At 44.8% G+C, this 16592-nt stretch overlaps 1 protein-coding gene across 3 annotated transcripts in view; it reads left to right on the forward strand.

Moving 5' to 3' along the window:
- Positions 1–16592, forward strand: part of ppp2r3a (protein phosphatase 2, regulatory subunit B'', alpha) — a 414183-nt gene that overhangs the window by 341506 nt on the left and 56085 nt on the right. For all 3 annotated transcript variants that reach the window (XM_078563604.1, XM_078563605.1, XM_078563606.1), the window contains 2 exons: positions 4465–4568; positions 7975–8077. In XM_078563604.1, coding sequence (XP_078419730.1) covers positions 4465–4568; positions 7975–8077 — 207 coding nt within the window. The remainder of the gene's footprint in view (positions 1–4464; positions 4569–7974; positions 8078–16592) is intronic.

Raw genomic sequence — 16592 nt, forward strand, 5'->3', positions numbered from 1 at the left:
TCTGTGTTCAAAAGTTGCTCATCACATCCCCTCTAAACCTCCTGCCCCTTACCTTAAATCTATGCCCCCTGGTTATTGATGCCTCCGCCAAGGGGAAAGGTTCCTTTCTGTCTTCCCTATCTATGCACCTCATAAGTCTATACACCTCAATCATGTCCCCCAACAATCTCCTCTGCTCCAGGGGAAATAACCCCAGTCTATGCAATCTCTTCTTATAACTGAAACTCTCCAGGCCAGGCAACATCCTGGTAAGCATCCTCTGCGCTCCCTCCACTGCAATCACATCCCTCCCATAAAGCGCATTTCAGAACTGCACGCAGCACTGTAGCTGTGGCCTAAGCAGCGTTTTCTACAGTTCAAACATTACCTCCCTGCTCCTATATTCTATGCCTCGGCTAATAAAGGCAAATATGGCATATGCCTTCTTAAACACCTTATGTCCCGCTACCTTAAGGGACCAGTCGACGTGCACACCAAGGTCCCTCTGATCCTCGTTACTTCCCAGGGTCCTATCATTCATCGTGTATTCCCATGCCTTGTCTGTCCTGTCCAAGTGCATCACCTCACATTTATCCACATTATATTCCATTTGGCACTCATCAGCCCATCTGACCAGCCCATCTATATCCTCCTGTAATCTAAAGCTATGCTCCTCACTATTTACCACCCCACCAATGCTCGTGTCAATAGGTTCTGGAAGGTTGAGCGCATAATGAACCAGGGGGACAGGGATGAAGTGTGTCAGTGTGTGCACACTAACTGATCCACTGTCCTTGTTGTTCCTTTCAGCATCATCAGAGCATGGCCGGCAGGAGGAGCAGCAGAGGCCCCCTCTCACACCTGAGGGCCCTCAAGTCTCACCAGCGTCACACCATTTCTGCGAGGCAGGCACCAGCGCAGATACTAGCACCTCGGTGGGAATTAGAACATCGGCTAGTGTCCCAGGGCACAGCGGTGAGGGCACTTCACAATCGCTGGAGGAGCTGGCAGAGACAGAGAGTGCCGATGGCGCCAGCAGTCGGACTGCAGGGGATCAGGCACATGCTCAGTCGGTGCCTGATGATGTGCCTCTGGAGTCGTCCGTGACACAGCAGCTGCAGGAAATGCAGCCAGTTGTGCGGGAGCATTTTGGGGGGAGATACATGAGGCTATGCTTCACTTGGTCTCCGTGGTGGAGGAGTCTACGCAGACGCTCGCCGAAGCAATGAGCCTCATGTCCAAGCACCATGTGTCCTCCATGGAGAGAGTGACGACTCTTGTGGAGAGGCTCCTCCAGGAGACCCATCAGGGCTTCCTGGGAATGCGCTCTGACCAGCAAGCCCTCACATCGGCATTGACCTCAGCTTGTCAGTGCCAGTGTGGAGATGGTGTGGGCATCAAGCTTCCCAGCTCGTTGCCCATCCATCGACGGCGAGCAGGGAGGTCCGGGGCGACCTCATGTCAGTGGAGTAGCTGCCTGTCGTATCTGTGGGCTCCTCTCAGGGCACTCTGGATGAGGACACCAGCTCCTCCGCCCCTCTCCCAGTGACCATATCATCCGGTGAGACTGCGATGACTGGGGAGATGGCAGCTGTGGAACTGGCAGCTCCCTCCCAGGCGGGGACAGCACAGGCTCCATGGGCCAGAGGACGACCACCAAGGCCATCGAGGCCAACAGGACAGCAGAGTCAGCAGGCTGTCTCAGATAGCACTCCGAGCGATGGGGCGGCACCAAGACGTAGCACCCGCAAACGGAAACGTAAGGCACATTAGGCACACCACGGGTTTCTCACTGGTGTTTTTGTGTTGGCCTGAGATTAGGTACTTAGGATTTCTTTTTGCTTGATTACAGTATTGTTTAATAATTGGGAGAACATCTGATTTGAAAATTAAAATTCAGATGTGTGACCATGGCTGAGGGTGGCTCGTTTGTTCTGTGTGTGTATGTTTAAGAAAACTGTCATGATTGTTTGTTTGGACATTCAAATTTATGTACAAAGCCCTTAGTTCCTGCTCATGACCTGGCAGATTTTGCACTTAGGTGTCGGGAATGGAAGCACCAGGCAAGGCTGGTCCTGCTGATCCATTTGTGTGGAGCTAGCTGAAGGTTTGTTGGATTAAAGCCTCCCGGGCGTCCCTGCCTCCTTGGTGTAGTCCCGGGTCAGCGTCTACCCCCTCAGCATTCCCCTGTGGATGCTCATCCTCAGACTCACTGCTGGACTCATCGTGTGCAGCCGCAGCCACTGCATCGACATCTTCATCGTCCACTGCGTCCCCCCTTTCCAGCGCAAGATTGTGGAGAGCGCAGCATCCAACCACTATCACCAACACACGATCTGTGGGATACTGGAGTGCGCCCCTGAGCGGTCCAGGCATCGGAAGCACATCTTGAGAAGACTGATGGCTCTCTCCACCACAGCCCTTGTGGAGGCGTGACTCCTATTGTACCGCTGCTCAGCTTCTGATCTTGGATGGCGGAGAGGCGTCATGAGCCACCTTCTGAGGGGATAGCCCTTGTCACCCAGCAGCTAACCATCCAGACGGGCCGGAGCACTGAAGAGCCCCGGCACCTGGGAGTGTCTGAGGATGTAGGCGTCATGGGAGCTGTCTAGGTACCTGGCACAAACTTATAGATTCAGCATCCTGTGATCACACACTATCTGCACGTTCATGGAGTGGAAGCCCTTCCTGTTGGCGAAGGCACCGGGCTCACCTGCTGGCGCCTTGTTGGTCACATATATATAGTCTACAGCACCCTGGACGCGGGGGAAGCCAGCAATGGCCGCGAAGCCTCTGGCTCGCTGGGCCTGGCTTGCCTGGTCCCAATGGAAGTGGATGAAGGTCAATGCCGTCTGAACAGAACGTCTGTAACCTGCTTGACACGAGTGTGGACAGCTGATTGGGAGACACTGCAAAGATCAACCACTGACCCCTGGAAGGAGCCAGAGGCATAGAAGTTAAGGGCAGCTGTGACCTTCAGAGCCACTGGCATGGGGTGTCCGCCCATACAGTTAGGAGAGATCTCAGGGCCAATCACCTGATAGATATAGTTCACTGTCTCCCTTGACAGTCGGAGCATCCTTCGGCACTGCACCTCAGCCATATTGAGGTAACTACTTCGCCGCCTGTATACCCTGGCAGCAGGATAGTGGCGTTTTCTGCAGCCCCTTCCACCTAGGACTACCTCTTGGCCCTGCGCCCCTTGTGCATATGCCTGTTCTCCCAAAGGTGGCTCCCCTGGAGGCTGAATGTGCACTCCTGGCCTCCTCCTCCTTCTAGCCCTCCCTTCCTCCTCAGAGGAGCTGCCTCCAGTGGACATGTCAGATCCCATACCCGGGCTAAGGGGAGGCTTCCAGAATGCTACAGGCCTGCAAAAGGTTCCTGACTGCAGAGCGCTGACCTGAAGGTTAAAAGTAAACAAAAAGCTGCTGGAATGCGTTCTGAACTACTGCAGATCACACAGGCAAGTTGAAAATACTTTCTCCAATAAATACTCCACAAAGCAGATTGACAACCCCACTGAGCCCTCTTATCCCGCCTGTGGATGAGGTTCATAGAAAAGTCTCTCACCCGCCTGACTGTTACTCCCGTGCACCGACCCGAAGATTGCACGGTCGCCTAAAAATCGCCGTCAGTTGAAGACTAAAGGGCTTTAACTGGCCCGTTAATTAATTAATTGGACTTCATCGCGCACCTGCCCAGCGAAATATCGCGATGGCGCGCGGTGACATTGGGACGCTCACCCGACGTCACCCTACGTCATTTTACATGCGGACATTCGGGGCCTGCCCCCGCATGTCGAACTGAAAATTCTGCCCTCAGAATCTGTCATTTAACAAGTAGTAATCTATTGCAAGCAATATTTAGAAGAAGAGCTTCTTTTTAACCTTGGACATTGGTCTGAGGTGACCCAGTGATGCAGCATAATGGGGTATTACCACAAGCCAAAATGTTTCATAAATCTTCTTCAACTGCAGTCCTATGTTTTTGACTATAACCTGTCTTCCTTCTCTACCAGACATCATAATAAACAATGAATAAAGTGAAATGGTTTATTGAAGCTCCGGGCTGAGACCTGTACCATGTCTTTTGTTACAGCCACTACATATTCATTTGGGAATAGTCAACTTCATAAAAACCATCACATCAATGTCAGACTTATATATAATCCAGAATCCCTTGTGTTAACTTGGTGAATAAATGGTATTTTTTTAAAGTACCTTGTCATTGTAAAGAATCCACTGTTTGGGCCATATGTGGATCCAAATTAGAGAAGTGAGAGGACAGTATGTGTGGTGAAGATTTCAAAATGTTGGGCAGTTGGGGAAATAAAGCATTATTCTACCACACCCAATATCAGCTGGATCCCAATGGAAGCCCCACTTTGTTTTAAGTATAGCTGTGTGTTTTATTCAAAGATTAATTGTTCCCTGCAGGCCTCCATGATGAGGAATTGATATTTGAAACTTGATTTTGTTTTTCCAGGCATGTGGCTGTCCTTTATACTGGAAAGCCCCCATGTTCATATCTGCTGGTGGGGAGCGGACAGGATTTGCATCTGTGCACTCTTGTGTAGCAATGTGGAGAAAGTGAGTATTTACTGTGTCCTGCATTTCACTATTACAATCACCAGCAGCAATTGTACAAAGATACATACACCTCCCCCTACAAACACAATGAAAAGACTAGCACCACCTATAGCGCCTTTCACAACCTCAGGACATCCCCAAGTCCTTTACAGCTAATTAAGCACTTTTTTTAAGGTGTTGTAATGTAGAAATGCGACTTCCAATTTGTGCACAGCAAGGTTCCACAAACAGCAATGAGATAGATGACCAAATAATCTGTTTTGGGATGTTGAATGAGAGATAAATAAAGCCAGGATACCAGGAGAACCCCGCTGTTCTTGGAAAAATGCCTGGGGATCATTTAAGCCCACCTGAGAGAGAGCAGATGGGGCTTAATGAAATATGGCATTTTGGCCAGCGCAGTGCTCACTCATCTGCACAGATGTGTAAATCTGGATTATGTGCTCATGTACCTCTCTGGAATGGGTTTGAGGTCATGACCTTCTGACCCTGAGGCAAGAGTAATACCCCTGAACCACAGCTAACCAAGTCAAATAAATTTTTTACTAGTTTTAGTTTTATTTTGTTGTATAAAATATGTTACCATTTTTACATGGTGATGCTTTTGCATTGAGATATAATGAAGTTGCCTTCATTTTGTTTAGAAAAGACAAATAATCCTAAAAGAGATTTATCCTAGAGGGGCATCAAACTAGTCCTTTCCACAAAGCTTTAAGGCAGGCTCAGTTATTGCAATAAGGATTCAGTTATGTTGAAAAGATCATTTCAACACAGCCATGTTGGCTAACAACAATTTGCATTTATGCAGCATCATTAATAGAGAGAAACATCCCAAGGTGCTCCACAGAAGCTTAATCAGACAAAAATGGATTCCAAACCAAAGAAGGAGATATTAGGAGGGGTGAATAAAAACTTGCACTGCTCCTCTTGTGCCTTGATTTTATTCACTCCACCATTGGCAGCCATGCTTTCAGTTAGCCAGGCACTAAGCTCTGGAATTCCCTCCCTTACCCTCTGTGTCTCTATAATTCTGTCTCCTCCTTTAATATACTCCTTAAAACCTATCTCTTTGACCAAGCTTTTGGTCATCTGTCCTAATATCTCCTTTTGCGGATTGGTCTTAAATTTTGTATGCTAACACTTCCGTGAAGCACTTGGAACATGTCAAAGGTGCTATAGCAATTGAAGGTTGCTGTTGTTGAGATGAGCCTTCAAGGAAGAAAGGGAAGTGGAGAGGAAGAGAGGCTGAGGGAGTGAGTTCCAGAAGTCAAGCTTTAGATAGTTGAAGGCACAGCCACCAGAGATGAAGTGAAGGGAGTGGGGGGGTGGACAAAAGATTTTTACTATTCACATTCATTTTTTTTAGTTAACCCCGCCTTTGGCCCTAAATGTGGCTTTACAGGACCCTTACAGCTGTCTGAGAAAGACTTTCATGCTATCAATTTGGGCTGGATTGGAACCCCATCTGTACTGAGTTAACCTGGAGATTTTCCTTATGCAGTGATTTTTTTTTTTCATTTTTCTTTCGATTTATCTTTTAGTCTTTAAAACTTCCTCGCCAACCCCAGTTGATACAATGTCAAACATAGCTCCTTCAAAGGATTTCTCAGAGCTTCCTCCCTCAGTATACATCTCTACCTTCTGTTTCCAAGTTTTACCTTAAAGTTACGGTTTATCAAAGTTATTACTTGATTAGTTAAGGAATGCACAAATTTTAATTAATGCAAAATGTTTTTCACACTGACATTAGAACGTAATTATTTTTATTCAAAGTTATGTATGTTTGCAACAATCTTGCAGATTGGCTAGTAGAGGCAGAGACACAGGCTGTGTTCTCTAAGTGTTAAAGTCAATGTCCTGGGGGCGTGGAGGGTACAAGGCAGATAAGGTGCAATGGGCAAAATGGCCTTTTCATATTTTTGGTTTTGTTATGAATGTTTTCCGCTGGCCCCATGCAACTATGAAAGGTTCTGGGAAATTGGTTACAGCCTATTGTCACCAAGCAGTGATGTGTCAACTGCACTTGTAATATGACCTTCCCATGTCCTTCATACAGGTCAAATAGATCTAATAGCAATTTGAGTAGTTTAACCTACTCTCAGAAGCACACAGCGGGGTACTGAAAATGTTGCAAAATCTAAACCATGCTACTTAGTGTAAGTCAAACTGCTTTATATACCTTTACAGACTGAGGTGTAAAGGCAAATTTCACTTGACAGACAGGGTACCGTGGATATAAAACTTCTCTTTTACTTCTGGGACCTTGTTTGAATCTGCCTTGGACCTATAGGATGATAGGCTTTACTATCTGACAGATGTAGGTGCTCCAACTGAGTGGAACTGTACCTTAAATCCATTTCATTGTAATAAGTGGCCATAATTCTTGTTAACCTCATTCAAAAAAGCTACAAGGCTGAAATGAGAAATGGAAAAATTTACATTGGTGCAGTAGAGGATTGTTAGATTTTTGAAATTGTCTCTAAGGCATACCGTTAGGGAACAATGTAGGCAGCTTTGCCTTACATATTAACGTTACCAATTTAACTGATAGCCTCACTAAGTGTCAACTGTGTAAAAGTAAAAGAAAAATAAAGGCTTCCATTTATATACTGTTTTTTATAACCACCAGACCTCTCACTGAAGCACAGTGAAGTGTAGTCACTGTTGTAATGTAGGAAATGCAACAGCCAATATTCACACAGCAAATTCCCACCGACCGCAATGTGATAATGACCAGATATTCTATTTTTTATGATGATGATCGAGGAATAAATATTGGCTAGGACACCGGGGTTAACTCCCCTGCTCTTTTTTGAAATACCATCATGGGATCTTTCACAAACACCCGAGCAGGCAGATGAGGTTCGATTTTTCAACTCACCTTAACGTTAAATTTGTTTTTTGGTTAATTGAGAGCCAAGATTCGATGATAAGAAAGATCTTGCATTGATATAATTTATCATAACCTCAGAGAGCAGAGAAAGTACAGAGCAGATTCACTAGCCTGTGAGAAAATACAAACACAAAGGAAAACCAAAAACAAGGGCTGTTTTTGTCAGAACAGAGGATCGAGATTATGGGGTGATTTGATAGAGCTGTTTAAAATTATGAAGGGATCATAGAATCACATGGCACAGAAGGAGGGCATTCAGCCCATCGTGTCTGTGTCAGATCTTTAAAAGAGATATCACATTAGTCCCCCACATCTGCTCATTCCCAGAGCCATGCAAGATTTCTTCTGGGACCTATTAGATAGAAATAGACTATTTTTATGGTGTAGTATGAGGACATAAGTATAAGATTAAACTTTAAAAAATCTAGGACAGTATCGTTTGTTTATCTTTACAATGGTGTGGGTTCTTTTACTGTCCCAAAGTAATAAATGCAATGGTTGTATCTTTCACAGAGTGCTGCAGAGCTGCCACGATGATGCATCTAAGTTTGTTTATCTTCTTGCCAAACCAGGCTGTAACTACCTAGAACAGGAAGACTTTATCCCACTGCTGCAGGTCTGCTCCCACTCTTTTCTCCTCTACTGAATATTTCAATGCAATATACTATTTTACGAAGCTAAATCCTTATCTATTCATTAATGTCTATGAGGATTTTTTTAATTCTGTGCAACTGGTTTAGAATACATTATACACTCAGAATGCCAGCTTTTAACCACCCATTATATAGGCACAGAACATAACCACAGAATGCAATGTTAACTCAGGGACAAGTCTGCCCACAGAGGACGTGGCTGATGATGCCTATGTGGCTGTCTCAGAGTGCAGCAGAGACACGGGAGAACGAGGTTTGTGTCACGACCCGGACTTTGGTGAAGCAAAGCCTAGGCATTTTGAAAATGAGGTTCCAGTGTGGATCTTCAGTTATGTGCACAGCAGGCCCTGCCGCCCCTTCATCTTGAGGGAGGTGCTCCTCCCTTTGCCAAGCCAGGCGCCTCCACCGCTCTCCTTTTCTTCTTCTCTGGTCTCTGTAAACCATGAGGCATACCACTAAATCACCAGGCTCCGTGATCTTGATGTTCTCCTCCTGCAGGATCAAAGAGAGAGACGCATGGGTTACCATCGATGTACTAAGAACCTCGCTTGGTTAGGGTCTGAAGCCCCTTCACACATTCAGGACAGTGCTGGCCACCACTTGGATGGCCAGTGTGTAGTGTGCTCATTGGCTATCCAAAACCCCATCCACCTCCGCTCCACTCCACTTGACTGATTGGCGGCAGCCTTGGCCACTGGACTGCATGCTGTGCTCTCAGCTCAGGCGCAGGCATTCTCCTAACCCACGCTGCAAGGCTGTGCTGTTAGTTTGAACCATTGGGTACTGATCCAAACCCTAATAAAGACATTGCAAGGGGCTGTGAGAGCCTCCACCAGTGACTGCTCCATGGCCACCTTTTGCAAAGGGATTGTACAACTTGCCCAGTTGGCCAATTGCTCTGCTGCCCCCTGAAACACACATTAATTTGCAGTCTCCACCCGAGGGGTGAAATGTTCTGGAGCATCTGGTGGCACTTCCATGCTTTTGCGTTACTTGAGTGGGCAGAAAAGCTTCAGAGGCCCAACTCTAAGCAGGTCAATGGAGCTGCTGCTGAACAGTGTAGACGCTTCCTTCACCACCCCCTCCTCCCCCCACCCCTCCTCACCATGTGCTTGAGTATTTCCTTCAGTCTGTGCTGCCTTTCCCCCACCCCTGACTTACCCCGCACTGGAGCCCTTGCCCCGGCACTGCACGGGTGGACGCCTTTTAAAGGCAGTTGTGAAGCACGCTGTCCTGAAGTCACACCAAAGTGGGCGGTAAGTTTGATGTGGGGGGATGATTCTGGTGAGCAGCGCTTATAATTAGATGCAAATGTATTAAAATGACATGCCCGATGTGCAGCAGTGGGAAACGCAGCCCGCCATTGACGGGTGGAGCAGACAATTGTAAACTGGTTTCACAACAGTGTAAAACTGATTTTTGGCCTTTTCTCCATATTAGTCCCCCCCGCCCGCCATGACACCCAATCCCAACAGAGCCAGAAAACTCTTGCTGAAGTGATGAAGAGCAACTATTTCTGCTGGTTGGGGAATCTAGTACTAGGGGACAGGAGTGAAATTAGGAAACACTTCTTTGTGCAAAGGAGCTTAGAACTTTCTTCTGCAAATAGATGCAGAGGCAATTATTAATTTTAAATCTGAGACTGATATATTTCTGTTAAGAACATAAGAAAAGGAACATAGGCTATAGATCCCCTCAAACCTGCTCCACCGATCAATAAGGTCACGGCTGATCTTAGACCTCAGTTCCACTCTCCTGCCCAATAACCATATCCCTTGATTTCCTTAAAGTCTAAAATTCCATCTATCTCAGCTTTAAATATACTCACTGACTGAGGATCCTCAGCTCTCTAGGGTAGAGAAGTCCAAAGATTCACAATTCTGAGTGAAGAAATTTCTCCTCATCTCGGTACTAAACGATCCCTTATCCTGAGACTATGCCCCCTAGTTTTAGACTCTGCAGCCAGGGGAAACAGCCTCTTAGCATCTACCCTGTCAAGCCCCCTCAAAATCTTATTCACGAACCAAAGGAATTAAGGGACATGGGGCAAAGTGGGTCCATGGAGTTATTTCATAGATCAGCCATGATGTCATTGATTGGCGGAACAAGTTCAGAGTGTTAAATGGCCTATTCCTACACCTATGTACCTATGTTCATTATATGTTGAAGTCAACCTCTCCTTAAAGTCTTGAACATGAGAAATCGACTGAAACAATGGCAAGGAAAAATGCTGTGGATGCTGGAAATAGGAAATAAAAACAGAAAATACTTGTGGCACTCAGCAGGTCCGGCAACATCCATGGAGAGAGAAACAGGGTTAAGGTTTCAGGTTGATGTCAGTTCTGACCTGAAAAGTTAACACTGTTTCTCTTCCCACAGATGCTGCCTGACCTATTAAGTGTCTGAAACAAAAAAGAAACCATTTGCAACATAAACAAAAAGTGTTGGAAAAACTCAGCAGGTCTGAGAGCATCTGTGGAGAGAAAGACAATTAACGTTTTGAGTCCATATGACTTCTTCAGATCTAAAGGGAAGTAAAAATGGTGAAATATATACTGTTTAAGGGGGGTGGGACAGGTGAAGCTGTATAGAAGGCCAGTGATAGTTCTGAAGAAGAGTCATATGGAGTCGAAACATTAACTCGGTCTTTCTCTCCACAGATGCTGTCAGACCTGCTGAGTTTTTCCAGCACTTTTTGTTTTTGTTTCAGATTTCCAGCATCTGCACTATTTTGCCTTTATCTTAGTGAAACCATTTACAAACTGTAATTGGCTGCATCCTGAAGATTTATGTTGGAGTTAAAAATTGACAATATTGCAGATAGATTTCCCTGTATATTGTAATTTACATGTGGACTGTGAGGAACGTTCATAAAGGTTGTTCTCAGTTCTGAGATGCAGGACTCTGTAGGATTTTATACTAGGTTTCTGTGTGCTGTTATTTGCTCTTCTCGAGAGGAGTTGGTGGTGGGGCAAGTTTTCAATAATCTGTTGAGAAATTAAGTTTGATAAACTGAATGCTTCTTCTTATTGTATACTTTCCTATATCCTCAATTGACCCCTTTGTGACAGCCTATAGGTGTGAAAGCTCAGGGGCATAGCCAACCTACATCCAATTTTCACTGTTAAAAAATGCTGCCACCAGAAGATTAAAGTCGATCTATCACCTCCACTTATTATTATCAAATTTTTGTACCTGAGTTTAGGAATTTGGTTTAGATTTGCATCCTGAGCTGGAGCTACTTGTCGAATATAAACCGTTTATGCACTTCATAGTCAAATCACCTTTCAACTATATATAAAATTGCTGTCCGCTTCTATTTTCCCCAGGATATTTGGGACTGCAAAATGGGAAAATTGACATTCAGGAATGATAAGTGTCGTAATCAATATAGCTTTAATAAAAAAAAGCTTGGCATGTGCATCAGGAAAACGAGTTAATAACTCTAATCCCACTGCATGAGCTAATTCAAACAACTCTCTTTATAACCTCTTGAGGAATCATGTTGCGTTTGGGATGCAAATTAAATATGATCTGTGAAGAACTTCGTTTACATGCTATGGCTATGTAAAGAATGCCAGGAGCCAAAAATGCCCAAAGTGCTGCCTACAGTGATTAATTGGCCAACTTTAGCAAGGTTCAGCTGAAATACACATTAGCCAAAGAAAGTGGTAACATTATAGCCTTTGGCTACAGTTGACTTATGGTTGTGATTGAAAGATACTTTTATAAGATGATTAACATAATTTGAAGTTATTGAGATAACTCAGAAATCTTTTTTTATCAACAAACAAAATTGTTAACAGTCAACTGTCTTATAATTGAGCGTAAAAAAGTGCAACCTTGAGCATTTGTGCAATGTCTATGGTGCACAGATTTGCAAAATCACTACCCTGCATTCGGTGACAAACTTATCCACGTTGACCCTTAGCACAAAGACTAGCCTTCCATATTGGAACCAATGGTATGTCTTTAATTTTACTTTGCACTGATTTCCCACAGAAATCTTATCCAGTTGAAGACAAGACTGTTCTTTTTGGAGAAAAATTTTGTTTTGATTAAGCCTCTAAAAACCTTACCTACAAAAGGGAAGATAACAGGTTGTGAGAAGCAACATACTGTGGTGTCAGTACGCTGACCCACAGAGGTGTGAGGTGAGCTCACACCTGAGATTCTCTACAAGGCATTGTCAAACAGATTGGGGGTGGAAAATTATTGCAAAAATTAACCGGACAGCCTCCTAGCAGCAGACATCAGAGCTGCATGGACTGAGCAGGATAATGTCAGGCTTTGAGGTGATGCTACCTGTGGTTGAGTAGCCTGCCATTATGCATTTTCTAGCCTCAAAAATCTAAAATGACCACCAGCATGAGGCACTGGAAGCTTGCTAGTGCTGCAGGTGTTAGCATCCCTCCATCTACGTAAGATGATGAACATGCAGCAAATCAAATCTGTTGGGGATGGGGTCCCTTCATATGGTGCACTTGATGGCTGAAGAGATCAATCCATGGGAGACAGGTTTTGCCACAAGTGCTACATATGAAGTGCTTTTCAGGGATCATTGTGAGTTGTTGTTCTCAGTGTTGGTGGCTGTTGTCAAGCTGCTTTGTCTGCCGATCCTGATGGTGGCTCACACGAGCCCACAGGTGATGTCGGCATTTTCCTCTGCCAGAAGCTAGTGTCTACCAGGCGTGAAAATCAATGTTTAGGGCTTTCAAGTCACGCTTGCAAGCATCTTGAACCAGAGCATTGGGCGTCCTACTGGTTTTCTGTCTCCAGCTACCTCAGCGTACAGAAAATTCTTGGGTATGCGTCCACCTTCCTTCCTGCTAGTACTGACTTTTAACCCATAAATGGTACATGAGAGCATAGGAGCCTGAAGGAAGCAGCAGATTGAAAAAAAACACAGAAAACACTTACATTATTTTTATTACAAATACTTTGTAGCTATTCTTGAAGATACTGACCTTTTTGAAAGTGTAGTGCCCCAGATTCTAACCTGATGTCTGTTAGTTTAGATACCTGTGAGAATATGATGTCAAGGAGAAGGTGCAGTAAGTACTTCCATGAATTATTAGAAAAGAACGTTTGAATTGAACTTAACCCAGAGGTTTAAACAACATGCTCCCGCAACAAATGAGATAATATAAACACTTCAAAGGATGGTCACAATAAAAGCCGCATGCAATTCTACCAACTCATTTGAAATGAAATTCAGTCATTTTGATTTGCAAGGATCGTCCAATATAACATATCCTTTAAGTTAATCAGAGATCAAATTATTTAAATAGGTTTATTCATGATAAGTCTTATTCCTAACGTTTGATTATTCAGTGCGGAGTTAAGCCATGTTCCACCTGACCTGGGCCAGGTGTGCCACCTAGTGTCCTAATAAAGCAATTGAGTGAATTTAGGCATAAACTGGAATTAAGGGACTCAATAAAAGACCTCTGTCTCCATTGGATAAATCTTATTTTTGCTTAGCGCTATAGGAAGAGAGTAGACATTTTGCATGCAGCCAATCCACCAGGATTTCTGGGCTTGAACCAATCATGAACTCCCATCTGTATGCTTGTAGGAGCATTTAGACAGTTGAAAGACCTTTGCTGTACGGCTGCTGCCTTGTAAAGGGCTGCAACAGGAATTTAAGTGCCCAGTTGGTTGGTTGGGCCAGCAGAAAGCATTGTGAACTGAAAGCAGTGTGGCCACAATGCCAGCATTCAAGAGGATGCATTATGAAGCGCAAGGTTTAGGGATGCAGTAGCTAAAGTACAGCTGCATGAATATAACCAAAGGATGGCTGCTGTATTTGGCAATTCAGATGCCCTCCCTGGTTAAAATTGAATCCATTGTACCGAGGGCGTATGAACATACGAATTAGGAGCAGCAGTAGGCCATTCGACCCTTCGAGCCTGCTCCGTCATTCAGTAAGATCATGGCTGATCGAGTTGTGGACTCAACTGCACATTCCTGCCTACCCCTAATAACCTTTGACTCCCTCGTTAGTCAAGAATCTGTGGGGAAGTATTTACATTTAAGCAACCCCCAGGAGTGCATTTTGGATAATTGCACACCTCAACTCTGTGATTTTCTATCTAAATCAGAAAATCTCCCCTATGGCTCCAAAATGAGAAAGAAAATGGGAGACCTTTGGAAAGCTGCCAAAGTAAGGCTACCCAATCACTTCCCATGCTAAGTAGGTGTTCAAAATATTAAAGAGTGTGGAGAGAGAGGCAAGAGGCCGTTAAAGAATGCGGAGAGAGAGGGGAGAAGCCATCAAAGAGCACGGAGAGAGAGAGAGACAAGAGACCATTAAAGAGTGCGGAGAGAGAGAGGAGATACCATTAAAGAGCACATACAGAGAGGCAAGAGACCATTAAAGAACACGGGGAGAAAGACGAGAGACCATTAAAGAGCACAGAGAGAGAGGCAAGAGGCCATTAAAGAGCATGGAGAGAGAGGAAAGAGACCATTAAAGAATGCGGAGAGAGAGGTGAGAGGCCATTAAAAAGTGCAGAGAGAGAGAGGTGAGAAGCCATTAAAGAACATGGAGAAAGAGGAAAGAGGCGATTACAGAGTGCGGAGAGAAAGAGGGAAACGAGAGACCAGTAAAGACTGCGGAGAGGGAGGTGAGAGACCATTAAAGAGCGCAGAGAGAGAGAGAGAGAGAGAGGCGCGAGGCCATTAAAGAGCGCAGAGAGAGAGAGATAAGAGTCCATTAAAGAGCGCGAGAGGGAAAAGAGCGCGGAGAGGAGCTGATTGGTGAGTGTTTCTAGGCTTTAAAGTAAAAGTAAGGTCTTTAGTTTGTGTTTAGGTCTCTAGTCTTTTATTGCTCTTTTTCTTGAAAATAGCTTGTTAAGTATAGAATGGATACTGGTGTAAAAAAATAATTACAATAAAGTGTAAAGAGCAGGTGATTCTTAAAGTGTAAAGAGCTGGGATACTGGAGCAATTAATTAATAAATTAAATACGATAGTGATGTGTTGCTGCTTCAGCATGTGGAGACTGCTGGACACCAAGGTGATCCAGAGCAACACTTCTGTAGTAAGTGTTTGCAGCTCGAGGAACTTCAAGTCTGAGTTGAGCAGCTGGAGTCTGAACTGCAGACATTGCGCCAGATCAGGGAGGGGGAAAGTTACCTGCACGCTTCGCTCCAGGATTAGGTCATTCAAATTTGGTCTGTGATCACAGACAGGAGGGTGTGATTGCAAGTGAAGCAGGTATGGGGACCCAGGAGTTAGCATTCGAGGAGCCTCAACCCCTGCAACTGTCCAACAGTTATGAGGTTTTTACAAGCTGTATGGACAGAGCGGGAACTGCGGGGAGGATGTGCGAACTGATCACAGCGCCATGGTACAGGGAGCGATTCAAATGGGGAGAGGAAATAAGAACGTAGTTGTGGTAGGGGACAGTATAATAAGAGGGATAGATACTCTCCTTTGCAGCCATGAGCGTGAGTCCCAAAGGCTGTGTTGCCTGCCCGGTGCCAAGGTTAATGACATCTCCTCAGGGGTGGAGAGGAACTTGGGGTGGGAGGGGAGGGATCCAGTTGACGTCGTCCACGTTGGTACCAACGACATTGATAGGACTAGAAAGAAGGTTCTGCTGAAAGAATTTGAACAGTTAGGAGCTAAATTAAAAAGCAGAACCTCCAAGGCAATAATCTTGGGATTACTACCTGAGCTGCAGGCAAACTGGCATAGGGTAAATAAAGTCAAGGATTTAAATGCGTGGCTCAGAGATTGGTGTGGTAGGAATGGGTTTCAGTTCATGGGGCACTAGCACCAGTACTGGGGTAGAAGGGAGCTGTTCCGGTGGGACAGGCTTCACTTGAACCGTGCTGGACCAGTGTCCTGGCGAACCAAATAACTAGGGCTGTAGAGAGGGCTTTAAATTAAATAGAGAGGGGAGGGTTCTGGAGAGAGGATACATAGGCTTACAAAGCAAAAGAATATGGCAGCCTTGCAGGGCAGCTATTTAGGTAATGATACCCAGAGTGTGACAGGAAGGGACAGGATGTACAAACATAAATAAAAGCAGCAAATAGAGTCAAAGGGGGGAAAAACGGTAAAAAGGCAAAATTAATGGCTCTTTACTTAAATGAACATAGTATTTGGAACAAAATAGATGAATTAATAGCATAAATAGAGGTTAATAGGTATGATCTTATAGCCATTACGGAGACATGATTACAAGGAGATCAAAGCTGGGAACTAAATATTCAGGGGTATGTGACTTTTTGAAAGGACAGGCAGGAAGGAAAGGGTGGCAGGGTAGCTTTGTTAGTACAAGATGGAATAAGTACGATAGCAAGAAATGATCTTGGATCGGAAGATGTAGAATCCATATGAGTGGAGGTAAGAAGTAACAAAGGGAAGAAGACACTGGTGGGAGTAGTCTATAGGCTCCCTGACAGTAGCTATACTGTAGGACAGAGAGTAAATCAGGAGGTACTAAGGGCATGTAACAAAGGCAGT

This window comes from Cetorhinus maximus, chromosome 19, assembly GCF_964194155.1.
Source record: "Cetorhinus maximus chromosome 19, sCetMax3.hap1.1, whole genome shotgun sequence".
Lineage (NCBI taxonomy): Eukaryota > Metazoa > Chordata > Chondrichthyes > Lamniformes > Cetorhinidae > Cetorhinus > Cetorhinus maximus.